At 45.2% G+C, this 26,329-nt stretch overlaps 11 protein-coding genes across 11 annotated transcripts, besides 6 other annotated features; 4 read left to right on the top strand and 7 right to left on the bottom strand.

Moving 5' to 3' along the window:
- Positions 1 to 1,339: 1,339 nt before the first annotated feature.
- An18g00230 (uncharacterized protein) lies at positions 1,340 to 2,304 on the bottom strand (the record flags this gene model as incomplete). Its single annotated transcript, XM_059745538.1, has 2 exons — positions 1,340 to 1,980; positions 2,046 to 2,304. 2 exons carry the CDS (start codon positions 2,302 to 2,304, stop codon positions 1,340 to 1,342), a joined length of 900 nt encoding a protein of 299 aa, XP_059602858.1.
- A 955-nt stretch (positions 2,305 to 3,259) lies between these two features.
- Positions 3,260 to 5,144: a mobile genetic element (Remark: Tndm3 has a short direct repeat at the site of insertion.;~Title: probable transposon Tndm3 - Aspergillus niger).
- On the top strand, positions 3,370 to 5,013 carry An18g00210 (uncharacterized protein; the record flags this gene model as incomplete). The annotated part of the gene is made up of 2 exons (XM_059745537.1): positions 3,370 to 3,696; positions 4,276 to 5,013. 2 exons carry the CDS (start codon positions 3,370 to 3,372, stop codon positions 5,011 to 5,013), a joined length of 1,065 nt encoding a protein of 354 aa, XP_059602857.1.
- Positions 5,145 to 7,849: 2,705 nt separating the features above from the next.
- Positions 7,850 to 8,620, bottom strand: An18g00200 (hypothetical protein; the record flags this gene model as incomplete). Its single annotated transcript, XM_059745536.1, has 2 exons — positions 7,850 to 7,994; positions 8,373 to 8,620. The coding sequence occupies 2 exons, from the start codon at positions 8,618 to 8,620 to the stop codon at positions 7,850 to 7,852; spliced, it is 393 nt and encodes a 130-aa protein (XP_059602856.1).
- A 1,379-nt stretch (positions 8,621 to 9,999) lies between these two features.
- An18g00190 (hypothetical protein) lies at positions 10,000 to 10,287 on the bottom strand (the record flags this gene model as incomplete). Its single annotated transcript, XM_059745535.1, has 2 exons — positions 10,000 to 10,173; positions 10,219 to 10,287. 2 exons carry the CDS (start codon positions 10,285 to 10,287, stop codon positions 10,000 to 10,002), a joined length of 243 nt encoding a protein of 80 aa, XP_059602855.1.
- Positions 10,288 to 11,342: 1,055 nt separating this feature from the next.
- On the bottom strand, positions 11,343 to 12,274 carry An18g00180 (hypothetical protein; the record flags this gene model as incomplete). Its single annotated transcript, XM_059745534.1, has 6 exons — positions 11,343 to 11,568; positions 11,617 to 11,650; positions 11,764 to 11,880; positions 11,940 to 12,010; positions 12,096 to 12,134; positions 12,201 to 12,274. The coding sequence occupies 6 exons, from the start codon at positions 12,272 to 12,274 to the stop codon at positions 11,343 to 11,345; spliced, it is 561 nt and encodes a 186-aa protein (XP_059602854.1).
- A 147-nt stretch (positions 12,275 to 12,421) lies between these two features.
- Positions 12,422 to 13,803, top strand: An18g00170 (uncharacterized protein; the record flags this gene model as incomplete). Its single annotated transcript, XM_001398450.3, has 2 exons — positions 12,422 to 12,837; positions 12,918 to 13,803. 2 exons carry the CDS (start codon positions 12,422 to 12,424, stop codon positions 13,801 to 13,803), a joined length of 1,302 nt encoding a protein of 433 aa, XP_001398487.1.
- A 489-nt stretch (positions 13,804 to 14,292) lies between these two features.
- Positions 14,293 to 14,318: a sequence feature (Short protein (An18g00160, CAK43093.1) was converted to a misc_feature.).
- Positions 14,319 to 14,636: 318 nt separating this feature from the next.
- Positions 14,637 to 14,659: a sequence feature (Short protein (An18g00160, CAK43093.1) was converted to a misc_feature.).
- Positions 14,660 to 14,740: 81 nt separating this feature from the next.
- Positions 14,741 to 14,752: a sequence feature (Short protein (An18g00160, CAK43093.1) was converted to a misc_feature.).
- Positions 14,753 to 14,818: 66 nt separating this feature from the next.
- Positions 14,819 to 14,838: a sequence feature (Short protein (An18g00160, CAK43093.1) was converted to a misc_feature.).
- A 592-nt stretch (positions 14,839 to 15,430) lies between these two features.
- On the bottom strand, positions 15,431 to 16,727 carry An18g00150 (hypothetical protein; the record flags this gene model as incomplete). Its single annotated transcript, XM_059745533.1, has 4 exons — positions 15,431 to 15,671; positions 15,886 to 16,063; positions 16,420 to 16,449; positions 16,685 to 16,727. 4 exons carry the CDS (start codon positions 16,725 to 16,727, stop codon positions 15,431 to 15,433), a joined length of 492 nt encoding a protein of 163 aa, XP_059602853.1.
- Positions 16,728 to 17,204: 477 nt separating this feature from the next.
- Positions 17,205 to 17,643: a mobile genetic element (Remark: Vader is flanked by 44 bp inverted repeats (IR);~Title: transposon Vader - Aspergillus niger).
- A 96-nt stretch (positions 17,644 to 17,739) lies between these two features.
- An18g00130 (hypothetical protein) lies at positions 17,740 to 18,497 on the bottom strand (the record flags this gene model as incomplete). The annotated part of the gene is made up of 3 exons (XM_059745532.1): positions 17,740 to 17,862; positions 17,949 to 18,134; positions 18,438 to 18,497. The coding sequence occupies 3 exons, from the start codon at positions 18,495 to 18,497 to the stop codon at positions 17,740 to 17,742; spliced, it is 369 nt and encodes a 122-aa protein (XP_059602852.1).
- A 162-nt stretch (positions 18,498 to 18,659) lies between these two features.
- An18g00120 (uncharacterized protein) lies at positions 18,660 to 20,534 on the top strand (the record flags this gene model as incomplete). Its single annotated transcript, XM_001398446.1, has 5 exons — positions 18,660 to 18,988; positions 19,045 to 19,246; positions 19,302 to 19,343; positions 19,397 to 19,545; positions 19,607 to 20,534. 5 exons carry the CDS (start codon positions 18,660 to 18,662, stop codon positions 20,532 to 20,534), a joined length of 1,650 nt encoding a protein of 549 aa, XP_001398483.1.
- A 464-nt stretch (positions 20,535 to 20,998) lies between these two features.
- An18g00110 (uncharacterized protein) lies at positions 20,999 to 23,440 on the bottom strand (the record flags this gene model as incomplete). The annotated part of the gene is made up of 4 exons (XM_059745531.1): positions 20,999 to 21,400; positions 21,459 to 21,750; positions 21,806 to 22,199; positions 22,267 to 23,440. The coding sequence occupies 4 exons, from the start codon at positions 23,438 to 23,440 to the stop codon at positions 20,999 to 21,001; spliced, it is 2,262 nt and encodes a 753-aa protein (XP_059602851.1).
- Positions 23,441 to 24,360: 920 nt separating this feature from the next.
- An18g00100 (uncharacterized protein) lies at positions 24,361 to 25,750 on the top strand (the record flags this gene model as incomplete). The annotated part of the gene is made up of 4 exons (XM_001398444.1): positions 24,361 to 24,607; positions 24,668 to 25,154; positions 25,223 to 25,528; positions 25,591 to 25,750. The coding sequence occupies 4 exons, from the start codon at positions 24,361 to 24,363 to the stop codon at positions 25,748 to 25,750; spliced, it is 1,200 nt and encodes a 399-aa protein (XP_001398481.1).
- Between the last annotated feature and the right edge of the window lie 579 nt (positions 25,751 to 26,329).

The raw sequence follows: 26,329 nt of genomic DNA, 5'->3' as shown, positions 1-26,329 counted from the left end.
AGCAAAAGAAAAACAAAATACTGGGTAGACCAGGAACTCGTGTGTAGTCACTGGTCGTATTTAAGTTTTAGATTGATGTTTGCAAAGACCGCAAGCTATAACCTAGCTTACAGAGCTTAAGTAATGTCACGGTGGTATTTGTACTCCGAAACGCTAATCTTTCAACATCGGACGAACCTCAGGCTGATGGGAGCAAGGCATAATAGCCCGGTCAAGAACAGGATCTTTGCACTGCATTTCAAATTCGATAAATGAGAAGAGTGCGCGAAGCTCAGAGCAGCGCGGATTGAGAATGCTGACAAATGCTTTTTTAAACATAGAGTCCCTTCGGCTTGATTATATGAGTGGGCCACCGAAGATGGAGGCGGGAGGAACGCCACCCCAGGATCGAGGAGTTTCCATGAATCAGCTGGGAGTCTCACTATTTGTTACCAATGACTAGTGTTACTGTGCTGACCGCCTTCCTCAGCTGCCATTCAGTCATCTGCCTACCGATCAGTAATCAAGTCGAAAATTGGGAATTGCCTCGGTATTGCATACCTCCCAGTCATCTAACTCGACGATCGCTCTCTGACAGCAGAGAAGGGACTAGGAATAAGTCAAGTAAATTCTAAGATACAATCCTGGGTGACCAGTCACGTTGCATTTGGCCCTATCAATATGCAACTTTTCCCTTTTTTGAGAGAAAAAGATCTTCTGTCCGTCCTCGGGGCTATGTATTGATTTACTTGCTCTTCCGGTCTTCTCTTCCAAACATCTTGCGAACCCAGCTGATATGATGACGACCTTTCAAACTATTCCCACTAGGTTTAGGTCTTTAATGGACTGAATTCTGCCTATCGGCGCTTTGGAGTACAGAGGTCGGTGCTGTTAGTCTGTCAAACATCATTGTGCTAGCATGGGTACACTGGAACTGCTCCTCTTCAACAACATTTCCAAAAGCCGTGAAGTGATTGTCTACAACGGTTTTGGTATCGGACACAGCAATCTAGGGTCAAATCATAACTGTAGACAAAGCTTCTTTACCACGTATGAGTGCTTCGAACAGTGCTCGGCTACTCTACCTGGTAATGTTTCTAATAGATACGAACGGTTACTTAGATAGGGAGACCGAGGACAAGAATGGAAAGCATCCCAACAAGGATGGTTTGCGTCTATGTTTCCTGGTTAAGTTCAAAAAAAAAAAAAAAAAAAAAAAAAAAAAATACACACTACAAGTAAAGCGCAAGAGCAAAAATGAGGAATAAATTGAATGCTGCTCCCCAGTAAAACATTATGACAGAGAGCAACTACTTAGTTCTTCCGGCACTCATGTTCCACTTTCTCTGAGGTACGGATCTTATTCGATATATCTGACATGTGAACGACAGGAGGCAGTAAGAGGTCCTGCAGATGTGTTAGCATAATGGATGAGCATGTTCTCTTCGAACAAGGGGAAACCGCCAACCCAAATAGTCGACCAGCCGAACGTTGAAGCCAGCCAAGTAATCAAAGCCCCTCCACCTGACCAGACATGCTTCTTGGGTCTTGATTGGATTGCGTTGTTGACAACCACCTCAGCATATTGATCGACATCCATAGCATTTTTCTCAACCCCGGCTCCAGTCAATACTGGCTCAATCACATCCTTCGCCGGGTAGTAAAGGGAGCCCTCAGGCAGAACTGGTTTACTAGGAAGATTCTCGAATAATTTTGTCCTGACTGCACCAGTAGTGACAAGAATTGCTCGGACTCCCCAGGGAGAAAATTCAATACGCATTTGGTCAGTCAAGATAGCGACGGCGGCTTTGCTTGCGTTGTAATAACCTTGCCATGGGAGAGGCATCTTGCCAAGCACTGACCCAATGTTGATAATCGTTCCTTTTGAGCCAATCAATAGTGGTGCAAATGCTTGAGTTACGGCAACGACAGCGAATACATTAACATCAAATATCTTCTTCGCTACTGAACTGTCCGAGTCCAACAAGGGCATGCAGTAACCTGTCGAATTTTTAGCTCTCTTCAAAGTAGTCAGACGTACACTGTTTCGCAATCGTGAGACCCACCAGCGCCCGAGTTGTTGACCAGGAAGTCCAAATATCCCCCTGTTGCAGCCTTCACCGTTGACACTGCTTTTTTGATTGACTCTTCGTCGGTGACATCTAGTTGTACAATGTCGAGACCCATTTTCTTAAGATGTTCGACTTTCTCGGTATTGCGAGCGCTGGCAAAAACTCGAAAGCCTCTTTTGTGGAAGTTTCGGGCAAGAGCGTCACCTATTCCACCTTCACTGCAACCTGTGATGAGAACTGTTTTCTGGCCCATGTTTGCGACCGATAGTTTGGAGGGCAACTAATTCTCTCCTCAGAACAATAGTGCAAAGTATGCTTTGGACCGTCCGCGAGGTATATGCGCAATTTCGTTGGGAAGGAAGAGTATGCGGCCTGTTAGTATACACAGGTAGATTAGCAAGCATGCAGTTATTCAAACCTTAATTCAAGTCGTTGACGCTAGCCGTGGTCGAGCGTTGGGTTGATTACAAAACTTCCCGGTTTGCCCGCCTCGGGCCTGCTCGCCGTGGTTTTCAGCGCCCACAATGGGATGCGGGACCTCTTCTTTCCACATGGCCCTCCACATGCCCCAGTTTTATAGAGTTCCTTCCGTTGGTTTCCCCCCCAAGGGAACATGTTCGAGACGCCGCATCACGCAATATAATACCACACGCCATGCTTCTGCCTCTTCTTGTCCAACAAATCCTCAGTGTGCAATTTCTGCCATTTCTAGGTTTTACTATGGTCACCGAAACTTTTCTCCATTTTCTTACGAAGACACCTTGTCTCTGTGATTACTGTCCAAAGTATTTTCTATTCTAATATAACCTCGTTGGCTGATAGATTACTGCACTGAAACTACTGTCATATATGCACAATCCTAATTTCTCAGTGTTGGAATGAATCAATCGATGAAATGTAGATCTTGGGAGTAGGATAAGAGGAGTGGGGACAACAAGGCTAATCAGTATGAATTACCGGAACACAAGTAGTGAACAGCACGAACGTGCCAAGGAGAAGAATATCAGTAAGTCATGGCACTACATTAATTATTGCCTGACAGTATGTGATTGGAAGGTGCAGTGAAAGCCGGTCGACCAAACTGGCGTCTGTTGGGAGACTGATTAGTGATCTATCCCGATGTTTTGTAATCTACGGAGTACATGGCCGAGGTTCCCGCCCCACTACTGAGAAAGAATATAGCGCGGTGACACTGTTAGTCATAGAGATTAACGTAAGCGGCAAGCGAGTCGGCCACGTAAGCGAGTCGGCCACCCCATCGAAACTCGTCCACGCCTCCGAAAGCGATGCTATCCAAACAGCCATTACACCACCAAAAATGCCTAAATCATCAAAAGAGTTGGTGGAACAAGAGGGCAGGCTCTGTTTAGCAGTTGAATCTATTCAAAAAGGTCATACAAAATCTATTCGTAAAGCTGCACGCGTTTTTCAAGTTCCCCGATCAACACTTCAAGATCGCCTAAATGGGCTCAAATTTCGCAAGAATACTAGAGCCAACTCACATAAATTGACCTCTATAGAGGAAGAATTACTTGAAAAATGGATTATATCGCTAGATCAACGTGGTGCACTACCAAAGCACTCTCAAGTCCGTGAAATGGCGAATCTACTACTTCAAAAGCGTGGTCAAAATACAACTATCTCTGTCGGATAAAAATGGATTACCAACTACATCTCAAGGCATGATTCCTTGAAAAGTCGATATAACCGTCAAATCAACTACAAACGAGCGAAGTATGAAGAACCTGAAGCTATTCAGATATGATTTAAACGCGTACAAACTGCTATATCAACATACGGCATTGTCGACGAAGATATCTATAACTTCGATGAAACTGGCTTTGCTATGGGTATCCTGGGTACTACTAAAGTAGTAACACGCTCAACATGTCAAGGAAGACCCTTTCTTATACAGCCAGGGAATCGCGAATGGATAACTTCAATTGAGTATATCAATACTGCTGGATAGGTGCTACCAGCATATTTAGTATTAAAAGCAAAAACACATATTCAAGCTTAGTACAAAGGAAGTCTACCATCTTCCTGGAGGATTGCTATATCCTCAAATAGATAGACTACACGAGAGATTGGGGAAGCATGGCTCAAAGATCACTTCATTCCATACATCAAAACACGAAGAACAGGTTAATATAGCCTCCTCGTACTTGACGGGCATGATTCGCATCTAACACCTCAATTTGATAACATATGTTATCAAAATCAGATTATACCTGTCTGTATGCCTGCTAATTCCTCACATCTATGTCAGCCTCTAGATGTTGCATGCTTTTCGCCTTTGAAGAAGACCTATAAAGATCAAGTTCAACAGCTTATCCGTACGGGATATCATCATATCGAGAAGATTGATTTTCTTGACATGTATCCGAAAGCCCATGCTCAAGTATTTACTAAAGCAAATATACAAAGCGCTTTTAGAGCTTCAGGTCTTGTTCCTCTAGATCCCAGCAAGATACTAGAGAATATGATTTTTAAAAAGACCAGCCGTCCGAGCAGTCAAAGCACCTCCTCTTCTTCGATCTTTACAAAAACACCAAGGAATTCGAGGCAATTCAAGAAGTACGAGTCTACACTATCTCAATTACTTCAACAACAAGATACTCCAGCTACACCAATACAGTCAGCCTTATCATACATCTTCAAAGGCGCGGAGGTTGCTTTGAATCATACAATACTACTTGAGCATGAAAATCGCCAACTACGTGAAGCTCTTAACAAACAAAACACCAAGCAGAAACGCAATCAACATCAAATGGATGGTTTGAATGGCCTCACTGTACAAGAAGCGCTTGAGGCTTTCAACCATGCTAGAATATTGGAAGAACAGGCTGGGAATGCAGGCCCTAGGAAGGATCAACCACGCCGTCGGGCGCCTCCTAGGTGTAGCGCGTGCCATATTGTAGGGCATATACGTACTAGATGTCCTAATCGAGCAGTATCTTGAGATAGAGCGCTTTTAAGCGTTGAATTAGGTGTTCAAAAAGCATCATTTTGTATGTAAATCAGAATGATGATATACTACTAGCGGAGGTGGCCGACTCGCTTACGTGGCCGACTCGCTTGCCGCTTACGTTAGAATGTTCAGTAATCATTTCAGCCTTTGGTTACCGAGGTGCATAGGAGACTTTGGAACAATAATAGAAGATACGCTTGGTTTATAATTAAATAAGGCTAGGGCTGGAACCGTTATTGATTTATTCGGTCTAGGACGCGATCACTTCTGAAGTCGCTTTTCAGGGAAAGATAGAATTGTTGGTTCACATACAATATTATACCAAGAACGGATCTCAACAAAATTTTGATTCTATTAATTTATCACTGTACCTTCCATGCAAAAACCCACGGTATGTCGGCTTATGCGGTGCATAGTAGGCAAATGAGGGATTACAAAAACTTCCAATAAATAGCAACTATGATTCATAACTCTTCATCGAGACTTATTGACTTGAAAATGCAGAAATATTATTTCAATGGGATCTCAGAGACATTGTACATTACTTATCTTCTTTTAAAAGCTTCAGTCCGCTAACAATGCCCTTAAGCCCATCAAGACAGACTCTCAGTAGGTAAACTTAATATTGCCTTTAGCAAATAAGCTCCCAGTTAGAAAGACAGATTTACAGGCAAAAGTTTATGCACTGTGGTAAGCAGAAGCGGTTGTCATATGGCATCAGTTATACAGATTAACTGGTTAGGCACCTCTTTCCCCCGGGCATCCAATAGTGGCAAGATCAGACGTTGAGTTGGAATTGAGCTTTGAGTTTGGAAACCTATGTCATCAATAAACCTTCACTGAGCAAGAAGACACTTATATCACCGAGTTCGGAAGGGCGACGCGATATACACGTATCATAATATTGCAATCGATGACAATCTGTGGCTTCCGGCTTTGTAGGCATTGAGGAAATAAACGGACAAATTGAGAAAGTCGGAGTTAGCCCATCTGTCACTCATACTTTGAGCGTATAATGCTACAGAGCCCGTAAAAAGAATTAAGGAGGGTGAATATAGTCAGCAAGTACAATGATAATTAATCGGTGGGGTGGGTTGGGAACTTGCTGCTTAGTATCCCCGTACTGTCATTATGAGAGGGTAACCTTTTACGCAAGGACTGTGTTCATGATACGATGGGGGAAAAGCCAGACAAGTGTTGTAGACAAATCCATAGGGTGTGGCGGTCTTTTAGTGGCCGAGGAGTAATGGCCCCGATGATTATATATTACGGGGTGCTAGATAGGTAGATCCCCCCGTGACATACCCGCTAATATCTGCAACTTGCTATAAGAAAACATACTACTCTCCCAATTGAAGCTATGGATCATGTAGATCTCATTCTTGGGCAAGTCCCTTCTTCACCTTCGGTTATTACTGGTCTGCTGCATCATCCGTCCCTATCAGGCTCTGGCGAAGTGCCGCTAGTTCCACGCTGCAAGAACTTTTATACTACATATACTTGGCCTCACCAAACGAGTTAGCCTCGCTTAACCAGTTGTATTCTTTAAAGTTTGACGGTGTTATATCCCTGACAGCATATTACCTGATATAGTAGAGCACATATCACACAATTTTTTGGCCTTCATTGCAGTACCTGTTTAGGTGACAGACACTATGACGGCTACGTTCTGTCTAACGTGCCTGAGCAGGAAAAATTGCTGCAGATGACTCATTTGGCTATGCAGTCGGATCTGGAACTTGGCATTACCCCTGAGCGCTCATTCCTACAATGTTTAGATATTCCAGTCTTCTTCATGGCCATGAATGCCACAATCGAAAACAGCCTTTTGATATCCCCAAATATGTGTCACCATTGGTGTCGTACTTTAGTCAGGACCGCGGGATAAGGACAGAATTACCCGCGGCAGTCATAATGTTATGGGGATAGAGGGCACTGCTAGACAGCGACTTCGTATTTTATAACATGGCCAGAAACTTAATCACCGACCTTCACGTATTAGAGCTCTTATATGTGCCTACGATTAGATTTTGTCGTATGGTTTGGAGTCATCTGATATCTACGAGATATATGACTTCTTAAAGCATGGGATTGATTATTGCGGAAAGGAAAAATACTCGGTACACAACCTAGCGGTTTGCCTTTCTATTCTGGGTTTCTTAGCACGATTCAAGTCAGGACACTGTTTAGGGGGTGAAATTCAAGAGCTTCCCGACTCCAAGACAAGATCCCTAGCGGAACCAAGCTAAAATAGAAGTCAGGGCGGCCAGTTACGCGCCTGGTCACCGACACTAAGCAAAGATTATTGTCATAACCTTAGAAAATCACTACTTGGTTCTCAGTTGGTGCAGTGATTCGCTGCCCCCATTCATGATATGAGGCCAGATGTAGCTACTTTTCATCTCCTTTTCTTACTGAAGTTGCTGCGATGAATATGATATCTTGGTCTTAACTACCGTTTCTGGCTGATTAACACATTTATGTAGTTCTGGAAGGTTGGGTTGAACAAATGTTTATGTATCCACGACTCAAGCAGATTCTAGAATTCAAGTGGCAAAGACATGAAAGTTGACTAGAAGTTGGCAGATTTTGCATGCTTATGAAACTTCATGCGTTGATTTCGGTTACTATACCATCATGCTCGCTTGACGGGCCACAACTTACGTGAATATCCTAACAGAATCTTAATTATATATCTATTGTTGAAGAAGTGATTATTGATACTCAATACAAAACGAACATTATGCGTGCATTCTTTATGCCATCAGACCTCATTGAGTAAGCAAAATATTTGTTTATGAGTTTAATCTCATTATATTTATTGTCCCTAAATAGTAGGTAAGTCTGACACGGATACAGAGCCAGGTTGGGCGGGTTCAGGTCGGGGTTTTTTGGGGAACCCGATCAACTCCTTTTGATCGGAGATGTTGGGCCCGGACTCTAGTGAAGAAATTGACTCTGAGTTCATCTGCCTGGCCTGAAGTCAAGCCCTATTTAGCCCACTTCCCTTATACCATCCCGTTGCAGCATGCCCCCAATGATTCCTGCAAATAGCAACCATTCTAATGTCTATGTGTTCACAGAAACCGCACGATTTCGGCACAAACAACCCTCCCGGTCTCCGTTGCACTGTCCCATCTCCAGTTCCATCCTGTATGGTTGGTCAAATCGTTTCGCGCAGAGATGTAACACTCCGTTGATTCCGGCGCCGACACTGTCAAGTTCGAATTATAGAACACCACGACGTGCTCCTCTATCCTATGTCTAGTGCCATCACCCCACATGCGTTTTCTTTCATTGTGTTCACATGAAACCCGAACGGCTTGCTCTTGTCAATGTTGTTGTCGTACCGGATCGACCAGACCACGCGATTGAAGTTCCACTTCCCGAATTGATCACACTCCTCGTAGCTGCAGAAGTTGCCTGCATCGTCCCAGTCACACACCCCGCGGATGCCAGTGATATGGCTGCCAACTGTAGTACCGTCCATCTTGTTGGTTATCAGGTTGACTTTAGAGTTCCTGATTATTTCGTAGGAGATGAAACTGTGAGCTTCTTGGATAGGGTTGTCGGTGTTGATGTACTCTTCACGGGACATTTATTTTTGATAAGATTTGTAGCTTGTTTGGAAACGGGTACTGTGTTATATGCCCGAGTTAGTGGTGAGAGTGAGAGAGACAACTGGAAGAAAGGCTGAACTGCCACATCAGCTCGAGTGGGACAATGCTCGTGTCAGATGACTGGCAAGGATCATGGGCTTAGCTTTCCAGGATATGCATCCTTCAAGCGATGATCTTTTCCAAATACATTGATGGCCTCATGGGTCTTTCAGAATTCCGTGGTTTTTGGTTGATGATTGCTGGGTTGGCTATGGTCCGTGCTACAACTTTACTCGTCATGAGAATGATGTACCGAGCACTCCGAGCACCTTGATTGTGTCAGCAGGGACCACGTCGAGATGATTAACTATATCATGTCGATAGGGGCTTCCGTCTGGGAGCCTAAGGCCCGGAAAGCAGATTCTTCCAGGCCTCTAAGCGGGCCCACAATGCCTACAGGTAAAAGGTTCGATTTCTATTTATTGTCATATTGAACTGCTTCCTTGATTAGGATATTCTGCCAGGCAGAAACCTTGTAATTATTTTATATACGAGCTATCCGCCTTGATAACTGCCTGAATACAGTGAGGCATGGTACTAGAACGGCGTATTTGTATATGATTTCTGTAGAATGCCAGGCTTCTGTCAGGATCCCGCCTGGTGTGCTTCAGGCAGTGAATTCTCCAGATCTAAACTCCTCGGCTATTCGGTAAAAGACTAGCTTGACTAAAATAAAGCCAATTGACATACCTGACTACCAAGGATTGCTAGGCCTTCTTGACTCCGCTGCCCTGCAGCCCATTTCCGTGCAGTACGGCCATATGTGTTTTGCAGGTTAATATCAATCACTCGATCCAGAGGAAACCGGATGCCCTCAGGGCACATGGCAAATGCCGTATAGTGCAACGCTGGTTCTGAAGTGTTCCCTTATAATTCCAAAGTTCAACAGGGTCCTACTCAATCCTGGGCTAGTCAATGAGGAAGCCCTCCTTGTTGAGCACTCAGTAGTTATTGCAGGGCTTTAAGTTCGGCTTTCAGCAGCTTGTCGGGCGTTGCTACAAGGAAAGTTGGCGTCACGAGAGGCAAGCAGCTTAAACGTGAACGCTGGGGCATAACGTTCAGCCTAGCTCGTTACACCCTGTATTTGTTCATGTTCCTCGTATTTGGGTCAGCTCCATGCTCAAGCCACTAGAGTATCCAGATCTCATTGTGGGTCATGCATCTTTAAGACTGTTCGCATGGACCCATTTTCAGTAATCAAAGGTGACATAGCTCGATGTTCGACATAGGTTACCCTGGGTGAGGGCGTGGATATTCCACCTATAATATAGAAAGACCTTGGCCACATCAAATGCATCGGTGTTCATTGCCTTCTTAGTCACCATATCGACATAATAGCCACTTTTCGCTTATCTTTTAGGTATTCGGCGGTAAGTAGATGGTTTGCCGTCACAGCCTTGACTGAAAGTCGAGTAAGAACTTGGTAGACAGGTTTGCCTTTATCAGTGTAGCTTTTCAGTTCTGCCCGATCTAGTATCTCAGTAGTCGTTCGCTCGATTCAGAGAGAGCCTTTCTTTGTGGAAGTTTGATTACCCACCTGCAATTTCCAAGTAGCTTGTTGACCCTGCAGTTTGGCGTGTCTCTTGCGGCGGTTGATAGCGGCCATCAGGTAAAAAAGGTTTTCAAAGCCTAAGTATACTCGCCGCTGCCCTCACCGTATACTATACAAATCATACATAATAGATAATACTTCTTATTTCTTTATATATAGTAGTATAAAATATTAATAAAGAATATATCATGATCTGTATATAATATATAAGAATTGATATGTTTAGGTGATATCAGTTAAGTTTATATAAGATATAATATAATATTAATTCACTATAAATAGAAAGATACTTCCTTTTTAATATCTCTTTATGTTTAATATCCTCTATATATCTTCTTCGATATTCTTTCTTGATTACTTGAATATAAAATATATTTCTGTTACGGAACCCTGCTAGTTAGCTCACTAGTAAGGCGTATTCGCCAGGCAGGAAGCACTGATAAAAGCAGTGCTCGGGCAAATAATAATTCTCAGTCAGTAGAAAACATTATTTAAAATAGAATAGCTTAGACTGTAGTGGCCAGAACTGTCAAAATAATATATCAAAATGTTTATCTAGGTAATAAAGTTATTAATAGTAACTATCAGAGTCTGTTATAATCAGTATAAGATAGTAATTAATACTGTAGGACTATTTATCCCTCAGAACCCGTCTATTCTATGAATATAGGCTATCTTTGTTATCATTACATGAGTGTTTAATGTTTTGGGATTAATACCTTGCGTAGTTGACAGGTCTTCTGTCCTGACAAGTAGATCCTATCAAGTAATATTAGATTATACTTTATCAAAAACTTATAGAAAACATCATTTACACAATCTGGCAGGCCCTAAGTTGTATAGTTGGATAGTATAAGAAAATCATTTTATATATCCCTGGCGTTTATGAAATTTGGGAACCCTGCGACCACAATGTTTGAGGGGTTCCACGGGCCAATCGTCTCCACAAGCCACAAATTAGCACTAAAGTCACGTGAAGACGGCAGACGCCTCGATACCCCGGGTGTATTGGCATGACGAAAACCATGAACCGAAATTTTGTCATCAGCAAGCTACGAGAACCAGAGGGGCCCCCAACTCTAATGCAAAGCAATACGCTGCAACTTGCATCAAAGATACGCGTCATAAGCTCCTCGAGAAAGTCCATCTATAGTAGCGAGCTCTAGCAAGCATATGTACGGAATTCCAGTGAAGGTTGGCACGGGCAAGTCAACAATGGCTCGTAGCCTTATCGCCGGGATCGTGTTGGGGCCTGATCGACGACTATTGCTGCCCAACTCTTCCGCAGCCTGCCAGCAGTGGCTGGGTATATTTATAACGCCATCGAAGCTGACCCTGATATTGCCTCAATTGCGCTGAGAAAGCAGCTCAGGAAAACCTAACCTGTAGAATCGTTGCCATGAGTTGTTACCCTCTGCTTTGCACTAGCAGGGATCATTGCTGGTCGTGTGGTTGTGGTGAGATTCACAACACCTAGCTATCCTGTTGGCTGATGAAACGCATATTAATTTTAATTATTCGTTGTATTACTTCCCCCCTCTTTCACGTAGTTGACTCTCTCATCGGCGCCCTTAACAGCTGCTGCTGTGTCCGGAATCGTAGTTGGGAGCTTGGCAAGTCTTTCTTGAGCTGGTCTTTGAAGCCTGCCTCATTACTTTGGGGAATGATCGGATGTGCTAAGACATCTTTGAGTAGATTACTATTACCTGTACAATCTATTTTTGATGCCATGAAGCGAGATTTTGTCGCCGGCCTCGACAGGCGGCTAGCCATGTGACTGGCTCGCTCCAGAAATACGCAGCCAGTAATAGCCGGCTTTAGAATCTCATGTACGCGCCCGCACTACTAGTACTCCGTAGTACCCTGGGTAATACGGAACAGCCACCCAGGGCAAATGCACACTGCCTCCCCACGAAACTGATTGTTTGAGCAGCCGCCGCCCCACCTCGTCCCGACCGCCTTAGAACCTTTGCCCACCATATGTGAGCACAGCGCTTACAGCCTGACCAGGTGATGCTGCATTGGAGTAATAAGAAGCCATCTAGGCCCCAGGAAAATCCCAGTCAACAATATTCCTACTTGAACTGCCTCTATCTGGACCTTTGCCCTTGCCTTGTTTCTCTGTACAAGTTCACCATTTGTCTTGTTGCTTTGCACAGTAAAGCTATACCACTGCACACAGATAGCCATGGCGGAACCCATCGGACTCGCTTCTGGAATACTTGCCTTGGCAACTTTCGCATTTCATGGCACGGTTTCGCTTTATGAGACGGTGAACAATTTTCGTTCACATCCAAAGCGTGTGCGCGACCTTCTCGAAGAGCTCGGAGCTTTGAGGGCTGTGTTGGCGCCCCTAATTGAGCTAGTTGAATCGAACTCTGATGCGAACCTCTCAGCCCTAGATCTGCCGTTATTTCGGTGCGGGAATGCTTGCAAGGAGTTTCAGCAGGAGTTGGTTCGGTGCGCGTCACGATCGAGCAATAATCGAGCCAGCTTCCGTGACTGGGCGAGACTCACGTACATGGGTGATGATATCGATGATTTTCGTAACCTGCTGGCAGGATACAAGGCCACAATTAATATTGCTTTGACTGATGCAACTTTGTAAGCATCCAAACCCAACAACATCAGCTTTTCTTATCAAACTTCTGCTCTTTGGTCATGGTTACTGATCGCCGCACAAGGCGCAAATCTGCGGTCGCTGTCGAAAGCATTGAGAACTACGAGGCTCTGATTCAGGATGCAAAAGAGGATTTGGGAGCTCGACTCGAAAATATAGATCGAAAGTTAGAGCAGCTGGCTGAGAAGGACGGCACCCTATCCGATCCGGATGCAGCCGAACTGCACTCTCTGAAGGAGGAGCGCCGGAGTACAGAGAAATGTCTTCAGATTTGCGCCCAGTTGTCAAATCATATCGACCAAATCCAGCTGTTATCCGACGACAGGAGTTCAGCTGGAGGATCTGAGATGGGTGATTCGTCGCCTGAGACTGTTACGAACAAAGGCTTACAGGAATGTAAAAGAAGCCTAATTGCGACAACCGCCAAGTTGGAAAAGCATATGCAGGAGATCATGGATCAGCTTCTTGCTAAATCAAAAAATAGGATCTCCTGTGATGACGATGCCCAAGTGCTATCGCGGCTACGTGATGAATGGGAAGCTGCTCGGCAGTGTCTGGATATTTGCTCTCATGCGGATAGTCACTTCAAGGAGTCTGTTAGTAATATTGAAAACCATGGCACTGGGGACGCTCTTCAGTTCATGGTCTCCGCAAATGGGAAGGTTCTCCACGGGAAAAACCGAGGCTTGGGCTGGAGAAGCAGACAAGTAGGAGGCTATATGAGCAACGGAACAATCCAGCAGCTATCGCGAGATCTCACAGTTCAACATCCTATTTCTCTGAGAGGTGACGAGCCTCCCTCAAAGACCAGCTTTATGTCAGATGCAAGCGATGTGGCGGAAGGTCAGACGACGCCGGAGTTCAAGGAACGGTATGGGCGGGGCTTTACCCTAAGACCAACACTCAAGCCAGAAACAAACACAACATTCCGCAGTATGAGCAGGGAGTGAAAAAGCCAGAGGCGGCAGAATATAAGCTTTATCAGGAAGGTATATTTCATATGGGCAGTGCACGTCCCTAAGTTTTGGCTTTGTTCTTTATCTAATCTCGATCTAAAAAAAGATTAAATCTTGACTTGTATATGGTAGTCAGCATTAGCTGTTATATTTTAGGTTGCGTTGCAGGTGTCAACTTTCTCCTTGTGGGGTTCAATAAAGGCATTATACACTGGGGTCACTGTAATTAGGTGATATCAAGTTATCAATAGAGAAGTGATCGAGTTGGCCATCCCGCTGAATAACCAATCCATGACCAGCAGCTTTTGGCATAACCAAATCACTTGGTTGAAAGGCCCAGTCGTGTGGGCCGTCTACCTTGTAATACTATACATAATATCCTTTTTCAAACTCATAAAATGCCGGCCATTAGAAGTCTAGGAGGCTGGTTCTTGACATATTGATTTTGAGTTACATCAACTCAAAGGTATCCTAAAGATAAACATGGTTAACCGCAGGTTAAGAGTCAGGTATATATGTGTTTACATATGTCAGCCGCCTTAGCCTGTGATTAACGTACACAACAGTTGACTGTCCATCCTGCTATCCAATATCCAATGATCCATATTAAAAATGTCATTTTAAATTTGTTATAACTCAACTCATACAAGGCTTGAGATGTTCTAACGGTATAAGTTATAAAGACTACCCACGCCCTTCGTGGACGCTCTGGCTACTGGCTCGCCCCTGTAGAGCATTATGAGGAGACGCGAAAGCTGGTTGTTGGGAAATCTCGCGAGTGGCATTCAAAGTACTTCTCTTGAGTCTTAACTATACATTAAAGATAGAATAAGAATTTCAGGTAGAGCAGGTAGATCAATTATTATTTGAAAATGAATTCTATAAAATATCGATATATGATATTCTAGATAAGACTTATACCTTTTAATAGTACTTAGGACTAGTATGTATTTATATAATGAAATTAAATAAGTTGATGAATAATATATAAAGAGCTTTTTATATATAGATATATTCAATAAGGTATAGACGATTTAGTCAGATTTTCTACTTATTCTGTCGGCAGTGAACACCAACAAATCGTTTTTGCCCGATGGCCGCTATTAACCGCCGTACTTACGGCGGTTAATTGGTGCCCCCTTCGTCAGACATGTTATGAGATGACGTATAGTCTATCAAACGGATATAAATAAATAATATGGAAAAAAAAAAAAAAGTCAAAGCAAAAGAGGAGAGACATAAGTGTTTTTGTAGGAGTGCCTTGTGAAGAGGAAAAGGCCATCTGGGACCGATACAGCGCGACTACGGTCTCAGTTGATAGTCCGTATGGCTCGTTTGTCGGAACGACTTGCTCCTCAAAGTACGAGACAAGATAATTTGTCATGGTTTATTCATGAGGGCTACTTCTTTAGGTGGCTCTCGTGGTGTCTACACTCTCTGATGAATGATGATTGACTGTATGGTGGCAGAGTCCTCTCAAGATCCTCACGCCTGGAAGTAATTCGTGTGTGGCACAAAGCTTGACGATGGCTGCTGACAAATCACTCAACAGCAGAATTGGCCGGCGTTTTGGATAGCCGGACAGATGGCTTTTACGCTGCAGAGGGGAAGATTGTCGAACCTAATGGTAGCAAGGACAAATCAAACGTTCTTTTGTATCTTCGAAAGCCCCCACCGTTTCTTTTCTTCTCTTTTCTTCTGCGTGCCCATCGGGGCCACGACTACCACGAGGTGACTTATCTGTCGGATCCGACAGATACGAACCATCTCCGGCCAGATCATAAAAAAGGGGTGTCGCATTTGGGGGTACACTAGGCAAAACCCCACATCGGCCAATGACGGGAGCACTTTCGATGCCTACACTAATGCTACTAGTAGTAGTATACGCCTATCGGCCTACCCAAAGGGGTCAGTCGTCATGGGTCACGACCTATGAGTATCTTCAACGATCGCCGACCGGACCGGAGTTCGCTCCGATCATCGCGCCCATTTCTCCGAAACAAGAAACGTTCAATTGTTGATGTGGTCATCTCCTCAAAATAAGGTGCATCATGTTTCAATTGACACATTGCTTACAAACCTAAAGAGTCTACCAAAAAGGTTGGATTATCTTCTCGGGCCCTTGACAATTTTAAGGCTGTATCGCATCGCAATCTATTTTCGCCGGCAAGCACAAGGCAGTGGAAAAGCCCATTATGAGACCGCTGTGCGTTATCCCCAGTATGTAGCTCTTGTTGGCTCATGTAACTCGACACTAGTATCGATAGTGTAGGCCGTGTCTATACAAAAATTCATCTTTGAATCTGTCTATCCCATCTCCACATCGCGCCGTAGTGAACTATCCATCGCTTAAGCCACTCGGTCATCAATCTGCTTCCTCCTTTCCTGTTGTAGGTGTTCGAGAGACTTTAGCACTCGAATGTGCTCTTTCTTGAGGGCCTCGAATCCGTCGTCGAGCTGTTTGTGCCATGGGTATAGAACAAACACCTGGAATGCAAGTGCCGACGATGCCACGACAAAATTTGTCAATGATATTCCACGCGTCTCGATCATCTTGCTGTCCTCGCGAACCGTTAGTATAGGTATTCTCTTCGAATGTCATCGACTTACAAATCGAGGGCTGGCGTTTATCTCCAGACTCTAGGTTTACCGCAGCTCAACGGAACGGGAAAGTTTGAACAAAGGGGCAAGACAGTTTAGGTCCTGAATACTAGTGCCCTTTGGAAAGACTTTCATGTATGAGCGGAGAGAAGAGAGCGTCGAAGGTGAAATAGAAGGCGTGATGAATGCAAGAAAAGTTTAGGTGCCCCTTTCAGTGTGTTCGGCGGGATCGGGAAACTAGCCGATTTCTAGTACCGATTAGTGGGCTACACACTAGTGGCTGAATCCACGGATCTCTGAAAGTTGTTCGCAAGCATTGCGACACAAGTTACCCCAAAATTGTACTAGACTTTCCTTGTCTAGCATAGAGCTTGACAGACAGTTACCAAGACGTGTAATTCCATTCTTTTGCTGGCCGCTGACTGGCATATATGATGCGGTTGTTCTCCGTTAACTAAAGTCCAAGGCATTGCAATGACTTCCCTCCAGTAGATGCGCGTTTGCCTTTGTCATCTACTGCTCGACTACGTGTGTAATTGACACCTTAATCGATATGTGTCCCCAAGCCTGAGGTTTCCAAGTGGCTGTCACTTGTTGTAGGCCGACAGACCGCACTAGGCGATGCGCCATAACTATTCCCGCCTTATGGTAATATGCAAAAGGTGCTACCCATCAAAGAACAAAGTAACCTTAAGGATTCTATCGTGTCAGCCTGATATAACCGTGGTTACAATTGCCGTAATCCACAGGGGAGTTGCTAGTTAGTAGTTAGTGTAAGTTAACTAACTTGGTTAACGTAATCAACGGTCGGACGGGCCACACGGTCAGGCGGGCCATCTGGTAATACTATACAAAAGATATCTTTTTAAACATAATATATCTCTACCATCCAGGTCTAGAAGAATTAGATTTCTTCTATATAGATTTTAAATAATATAAATAATATCTATATACCTTCTAAAAATGAATATACTTTTACTTATGGACTTATCATATTACAATATCTGTATTTATATGTATTATATAAGAATCTGGTTTCATTATCAAAGTAAAAATTCTAAAAATCTGAAAAATTCATGGAATACTTATTCTTATATATATAAACTATCTACAAAGTTAGAGCTTCATAGAAGTAGTACTGGTTGATATATAATAGAATCAAAAAGACATCTTTTATATGGGATTTCAGGATGGCCCGCCTGACCGTGTGGCCCGTTCGACCGTTGATTACGTTAACATCAACAAGGAGATGACAATTGAGGACCGGCCGGGAAGATGAAGGTAAGGCACCACAACCACAGTGTTCCATTATTCAATTGGCCTGGCAAGCTACTCCGTCAAGTCTTGTTTCGCCACCTCCCACCCCCCTGATTTGTCTTGCTTGGATTGCCTTTTCGCTCGTGGGCTTGCAGACCACTTCCTCGGAATATCGACCGAAGGGATTGCCGGAATCTATACCGGATGAGGTCGACCCTTCTCATGCTATTCATGTATATCATTACTTGTAGACCTCACCTAATATTATTAGATGTTTAAACCTGTTGAGCACCCGTTAATGGCATTCCTGCTGCTGGACCGCTCCACACATCTCGACCCAGGATGAACTTCGAAGTCTCTAAGATCGGACAACCTTGACACCCGCATTCCGTTCTTTTCTGAGTAGTTTTGTACCAGGGGTTATCTTCTCCGTGGGGTGAGCCCGAGCATCCAGCAAGAGGATTATCCTAATTTTAAAAGGCAGTAACGAATGATATGAGCAAGGATATGAGCAGGGTTCAAAGCAAGGCTAAATCTTTTGCTATGCACAAGTCACGTGTACATATAACGGTACATATAATAGTTGGGACTGTTTTCCTTGTCTCATGATATGGGTCGATCCTATATTAGAAAATCAGATGTCAATGTGAGCAGGCTGGTAGTATGGTATATATATACATATCTTTGGCCACTCGTCGACAGCGTACAAGTTGACAATAAATCAACAAAGATGCTGTAACTGGCACGCACTGAATGGACTATCATCTAACCCCATCTAACCTAGCCTTCGGAGTGTTGAATGACGCCAACGAGATGGATGGATTGCTCATTTGTCCTTTCGCCGACTGGCTAGCGGGAAGTGTCAGACCCACAACCCCAGATAGTGACTATACTTTAAATATATACTCCCGAACGGTAACATATAAATAAAGACGCTCACTGACCTTTAGCAGCTGGATTCTAGAAAAGAACCGCGATCTTCACTCGCAAAAATGTCGGTTTTGGACGCCGAAAAGCTGCAACGCGGGAGCACGTCGAGACCAGAGCCCGCAGCTATTCCTATGGATGGAGATTTAGAGAATGTCAGACCTAATCGACTCGCGCGAAAACTGTCCCCTAGACAAGTTCAGATGATTGCCATTGGTGGTACTATTGGAACAGGGTTATACTTGGGAACAGGCCAGGCCCTGGCAACTGGGGGACCCGCGTCGATACTATTGGCATATACCATTTGCGGTGGCATTGTCTTCATTACAATGCTCTCTCTGGGAGAGATGGTGGCATTTATGCCTGTTGCAGGCTCGTTTTGTACCTTTTCAGGGTATGCTGGGCCTTTATCAAAGCGTGATTAGCGGTTTTCGTGCTGACCTTAACAAGGCGTTTCGTGGATGATGCTCTTGGATTCGCGTTAACGTGGAATTACTGGGCGAATGACGCCGTCTCCACAGCTTCAGACATTGTAGCACTGCAGGTCTTGCTGGAATACTGGACGAAGCATTTCCCCGGCTGGGGCCTAAGCCTTATGTGTCTTGCGCTTGTTCTGGTCTTGAATGTCTGCTCTGTTAGGGTCTTTGGAGAGGTATTTTGGTCATAAGAAAGGCTTAAATGTGATGTTATATTAACACTTCCTCTAGATTGAATACTGGTTGTCTTTGCTCAAAGTTGTGACCATCATTGTATGTGCACATACCCAGATTCATTTCCATGGCACCAAGCTCATGTATTTCAGGTCTTCATCATTGTCGGAATTGCTGTGAATTGTGGCGCTAATACTGATCGGACATACTTGGGTGCTAAATACTTCTACACTGGGGACGCGCCCTTTGTCGGTGGGATCGGAGGCTTCGCCTCTGTTTTTGTGACAGCTTCCTTTGCATAGTAAACCTCACTTGTGTGGCCGAAGCACATCTGGACTATGATCGCTGATCGTACAACATAGTGGTGGAACCGAAAATGTGGCTGTTACAGCTGGCGAGACACGAAACCCCTCTCGGACCTATCCCCGTGTCATCCGCAACGTCTTCTGGCGCATTCTGATGTTCTACATAGTATCCATTATCATCATAGGCCTTGATATTCCTTACAACTACCCTGGCCTATCCACAGAGAGTGCTTTGGCCAGTCCTTTCACCATTATCTTCGATAAAGCCGGCAGTACCGTGGCAGGCAGTTTCATAAATGCTGTAGTCATGACAAGCGGAATCTCTGCTGCCAATCATGCCCTCTTCGCCGGCTCGCGCCTTCTCTACACCCTTGCCATCACGGGCCACGCCCCAGGTTCTCGTTTCTTGGGCGACCTGAACCGATTCAATGTCCCGTGGATGTCAGTACTTGCCACCGCAGCCATCAGTGCCCTCTGCTTCGGGGCAAGTAAGATCGGTGCTGGTCAGGTCTGGTCGTGGCTGCAGAACCTAGTGGGGGTGTCAAACCAGATTTCCTGGCTCTTCATCTGCCTGACTTCGCTGCGTTTCCGGTCTGCCGTCCGACTGCAGAACCTTGAGCATCTGCTCCCGTTCAGGAATGTCACGTATCCGTGGGGCCCGGCGCTCGCTGTCGGATTGAACCTCTTTTTGGTTCTCATCCAGGGCTGGAAGTCCTTTAGCCCAACATTCGATGCCGCTGAGTTTGTATCATACTATATTGAGATCCCTATCATGTGCTCCTTGTTCTTGGTTTGGAAGCTTTGCAAGAAAACCAAGCTTGTTCCTCTCGGTGAGATTGACTTGACAACAGACCGATACGAGCGGGAGGAAGATGCTCATGATATTAGCTTACATGGCTCCGAGGGATCTCCAGACAATGGCCGGCTAAGCTGTGTAACAAGGATGTTAGCGTTTCTCAAAGAGGTGAGGAATTGGATGCTTTAAACAAATGGATCAATGGAGGGCGACTAACAGTGGGATCATGTCAATTGTCAATCACCTTATATGTTACGGCCCGGTACCAAGGACCAATCAAAAATCCTGTGAGGGTATATTCGAATGAAAAGTAGGTTTCTGCTCCGCACAATATGGCACAATTATTGGACGTACATGCCCGGATGACCTTAGTATGCAAATAAAAACGCACAGCAGCGAGCTGTTCTGCTCTTGCGATGGAATTATCTGAGCGAAAACTACCAAAGCCGCTAGTCAGCTCTTGTGTGACGGTAGTTCTGCTAATACAGTCTGCCAACAAAGAGCCAGTATTGTACTTTTTCAGATATTCTGTCATGTAGTGACATCAACATCATTCTGCCAATATGGACAGCTGGCCACCTGTAAGCTTTGAACTCCGAAGAACAGATAAACATCAAATCATAATCAACATACTATTAATCCTGAAGCGCATCTCATTGGTTTAGCGAAGGGTGACCGGCAAGATTGTGCCAGAAACTGAGTTCAAATTCTTGGAGGTTGGTATTGTCCCACAACCCCCAGGATTCGTCATATAGGGCGTCCCTTTGCTCAGAGGCAGCCGCCCCTTCATGTTGGTTATCTGGAGCCACCACTGTATTGTCCGAAGGTGTCATCATACGATCAAGAATAGCCTTTATGGTTTGGGTTGCGCGAGCTAGCAAGGCATAGTTGGGTGAGTCCACATATACTAATGTGCCGCGTTCGATTTCTGCCGCAAGAATGCTTAACTCTTGGAATATTTTAGAGTAACTTGTTGCGAAGCTTCCAATTGCAAATGAGCGGTTGACGAGAGTGAGACAAATCATTCCCGCAGCTGACAAGCCATAGTATGCAACCTTTGATATCGTTCTAGTTAGATATGATGTTGCAAATTGGGATGCACATGGAGCCCACCTTCCATACGAGCGATGTACCAGAGTTCACTATCTGATCTTTGAGTAAAATGGTTTCTACAACAAGGCCCAACATTTCAAGGGAGACATTGAGCAAGTCCGAGTCGGGCTCCGTGGACATAGGGCGGACTAATGCAAGCCGCAGAAGGAATTGGACATGTAAGTAGTTCAACTTCATGTTAACCATGAAGTCTCGTTCTACTGGTCGCCGGTCACAGGCTTTAAGGCCGCCCTCCAGCCGACAACTTCGAGGAACCGCAAGCCATTGCGCCTGGATATCAGCCTCTATGAGCCTTATTGAAGTTAGAAGCACACTTAAGAGTGATATACAGAGATCGCTCAACTTACCATGCTCTTCGGGCCCTTTCATCATGATTGTCCTCGGTGAACAAGTCCAATATATCATCCTTCAAAATGGCACAAAGACCAGCCCATCTTGAATCAGTAGCAAAGTCCAGCTTTTCAGTATGAAGCCAAATTGCTGGGCTGCGCGATGCCTCGTGTGAATCATCATTATGATCACCAGGTAGATAAAAGTGACAGAATTTACGTAGGATTCGAGGTGGCCGACCAAGAAAAATGGAAACGTTCTTGTCGGCGGAGTATGCTCGACAGAAGGCGGTCTGCCGCAGATCCCGTAGGAAGGTAGGGGCTGCACGAAAAGATTCTGTTTGTTGTTGGTGGTACCCAAGGGCAAAAAGAGCAGCTGCGACATCCCCCAATTTTCTCCAGGACAGGTAGCCTGGGGGAAAATATCAGATTAGTCTTGTATGTGCCACTAGGGTTTCTTCGCAATCTGAATCACCTACTTTGGTCCCCATCAACCTGCGAATGAGATATGAAATTCTCGTAGGTCAAAAAGAGTTGGAGGTCATTCATACAGTCAAGGGGTAAGCATAGATCCAGAAACTGATCTGAGTACGAGAGCGTCAACTTCTGTATCCTACGACGCTGTTGCTCCGACCCATACATTGGTTCTGCATATGTCAAGTCAATAGACGCTCGACAGACAGCGGTACAAAAAAGACCCAATGTTTCCCATCGCGCATGAGGTCCGCAAAAGTTAGCGCAGTATTCGTCCAATGTTGTGTGACTATTGAGGCGGAGAGGACAGCGGGAATTATAGAAGAGACGCTTGGAAATACTTGTCGCCGATGCATGTGTTCCATCATATCCTGATATCAAGTGAGAAGCTGTAGATGCGCAAGGGGTAGTCAAGGGGCCAGCTAAAGCAAGATTTGTTCCCGTGGCTATCCATCTCCTGAAAAGCTGGGTGAACTGCGGAATCAATGATTCTCGGTGCAATTCCAGAATTAGCTCAGCACCTTTGGCGATACAACTGTCATCGAAAATATAGTCATCGGCCGGATTTGGACATGATTCGATTTCAGTCGTCGGACCCACTTCTGCGGTCTTCTGGAATTGCAATTGATCGAAAAACGTTGTATGGCTCGATGAACCCAAATACCCTGGGTTGGGATATTGAACAGCTGTGACAATCCCCGGAGCGTTGATAGCTTCATTGGCTGTGACTTCGGAATGGGTCTGATCATTTTCTTGCCTTCGCCAGTTTGCAGCCCGAGCAGATGGTCTTTTGAAAGGTCGTGAACGGTATGTACAATCAGCACCTCGGCCTCGCTCCCTGCAGCGTGAACAAACGGGTCTGTCATGGTCGCACCGGAGCTTTATCGCTCGGCACGGATCACAGGCAGGGAGCTTGGCGGATTTCGCAGTTAGTCGGTTTATTGACGTCGGCGTCGGCATCCTGTGCATCGGTGATCTTGCAAATTTCGGCTGGGCTGCGCTTCTAACCCCTGTTTTGCTGCGCCGAGCAACACACCGCCCGCTATGCGACGTTTTCACACCGGCGGAAGCGGGGGTGAGACTCCGATGTTCACTCCGACTCCGAAGCAGGCCTTTCGGAAGCATTGAATGGAGAAATGGGATAGAAGGCCTACTTAACATCATCGGGATAGGAGTCATTACGGAATTTTCCTGCAAAATCACGACATTGTTGTGCTTTGGTACTGCTATCCATCAAGTCAAACACCAATTTCATCCGGTCCTTGACTCACTGTTCATTGGGCTCGGTTGTGGAGGGTTGACATTGGAAACTTGTCAAGAATATGACTGTGAATAGCATCGGGGTGCCAGTACTTCCGCCAAATCTTTTCAGTCTTTTGAATCTAGGTCGGCGTGGGATCGTTACTTCTACCCTGTGGTAATTATTCGCCTGACAAGGCCCGCTATTGTCCAATACTGTAGATCTGTACTAGATCGACATCATTTCACCTGAGTCAGATGGGAGCGAAAGCAGAGGCGAAAAATCAAAAGATCAATATATCTACCTACCTAGTCACGGTACAGAGTTTGCATGAAATTTTATCCCCAGCGTAAATCTGTACGTCGTATTCTGCTGTAAAAACTCAACTACTTTCTATCATTGTAGTGCAGTTTCAGAACCGGCATAGATCAGAGGGGTAGCTATCCCATACAGCTGCTAAGCGGTTCGAAAAACTAGTATGCTATTTCATGTCCGCGTTTGAATTACCAACAAGGAAGTAGTTGCTGGACTTGAATTCGGTCGGGGTTGTCAAGATACTACGTCAGCGTTAAGATTTTGAGACGCCGACACTGACTCCGACATGCCGATACCCACCCCGACATGGCGCAGTTGCCATTTTTTACAGGACCACAATCTAACCCTGGGCATTCGATATCTCTCTCATACATCTCTATGTAGTCAGAACTGGGGTAGTCCGATTTCACATTGTACTAACACGGTATCCATCTCAAACTTTTATATAAAAGCCAGTGTCCTCATGTAGAATACCCGCTTGCCTCTTTATGCACGTCTTTTCCCTGACCTCCGTACACAAACATCTGGTCAAACATCGCCCAGCATGGTTGCCTCCACTCTTCCCCAGCAGGCCGATATTGAATACATGCCTGATCATGACAAGTATCTGGCGCGTAGCAAGCGCAGACAGGATACTGAACAGCTGGCTATGCATCTTCCCGAGGGCTTCCCTGCACGGCTGTCAGGGGACCTAGTTTGGGATGCCAAAACTGCTGGTAGATATGACTGGAACTATAAACTCAGCACTGAGGATATTCGTGAAATTGAGGCGGCTCTCAGATACTTCCAGTGTATGTGACTCTGTCGCTTCCGGGATCACAGGCTCGAACTCTCATTCTAATCCTTGGCAGCCTTAGGAAAACCAATCGGCGAACTCTGCCCCGATACGTTCCCTCTACCTAAATTGCATCCTAAATTGCGCGATATCTCTAGGCAGGTTCATCAAGGCTACGGCTTCAAAGTTATTCGGGGTCTGCCCGTCGATGAATACACTCGCGAAGAGAACGTTATAATCTATACTGGTCTATCATCACATGTCGCCCCTATCCGCGGCCGCCAGGATAGTAAGTGGCAAGGAAGGCCAGCCGATGTTATGATTGCCCATGTCAAGGATCTGAGTCAATCATGCAACTCCAAGGACATTCCTGGTCCGGTGGTGACCGCCGACAAGCAAGTGTTCCACACGGATGCTGGGGATGTCATTGCCCTATTTTGTCTCAATGAGGGTGCGTGGGGTGGTGAGAGCTATCTCGCCAGTACTTGCCACGTGTACAATGTCCTAGCTGCTACACGCCCAGATCTAATCAAGACGCTGTCCGAGCCTTGGCCTTTCGATGAGTGAGTTCACTACAACAGGAAGGCATTGTATCCAGCCTCCGGGACTAACAAGATTTGACTGTATTCAGCTTTGCGCCAACCGGTGATGTATACAAGCTACGGCCGCTTCTCTATTACCAGCCTGCTACCGAGAGAGGGCCCGAGAGACTGATGATCCAATATTCGCGGCGGAACTTGACAGGCTACATGGACTGCAAGCGCTCAGCCAACATACCGCCACTCACTGAGGCTCAGGCAGAGGCCCTTGATGCGATCCATTTTACCGCTGAGGCCCACGCTGTTTCTCTGGATTTCCGCAAAGGCGACATTCAGTTTGCCAACAACTTGAGCATACTACACGCCAGGGGTGCCTTCACCGACTCCAGTGAGAAACAGTAAGTGTCCTGGCATCGAACGTCAGGTAATGAAGAAGAGCTGACTTATGTTGTCCCAATAGGAGGCACCTCTTGCGGCTTTGGCTGCGTGACCCGGAATATGAGTGGGAAAAGCCCTCTGAGTTGAAGGAGCGATTTGATCGAGTTTATGACGGCGTAACGGTTGAAAACTCGGTCTATCCGCTGGAAGCTACCATACGTAGTAACAACGTGGCTACATAGAAGACAGCTATACAACAGTGCCGTGGGAATGGTCTATATGATGAGCTTTTGTTGTTCTCAAAGACAACTACAAGGTATAAATTATCAAGCGAAAACTTGTTCAGTAGCCCTCGTATCCTAGAAGATGGGCAGCATGAAGACAATGACTTGCTGACCATGTTGCTCCTAATGGAGTCCCTGGGGAATCACCATCTACCAGCAGTTTAGCCTATGTTCCAGAAAAGGGTAGGAAAGTCCTTCCATTAGAGGCGGTAGGTCTATGTAAGAGATTCTGTAATCCAGACAAGATAGGAGTTGCAACACTGGAGCTATGTCTGGGATATTTGGGGACCTACCCTCGTCCTGGTGTTCAAATGTTTCACACTAATTCTGGGGTAGTAGTCCTCGTGAAGCTGTTTAGCCATTTCTATGCCACTATAGGGATCTCATGACCTACGAACAGGCTCTGTGGCTTATCTTGCTCTCACTATGAAGTCAATCCGCCCTGAATTTAGGTTTCGATCAGGCATCATTACATATATATATATATCTATATTATCAGTATCTTTTATAAGGACCTCTAGGGATAAATGACCTAGA

Source organism: Aspergillus niger, assembly GCF_000002855.4.
Source record: "Aspergillus niger supercontig An18".
Classification (NCBI taxonomy): domain Eukaryota; kingdom Fungi; phylum Ascomycota; class Eurotiomycetes; order Eurotiales; family Aspergillaceae; genus Aspergillus; species Aspergillus niger.
This window is presented reverse-complemented; position numbering and strand designations above follow the sequence as displayed.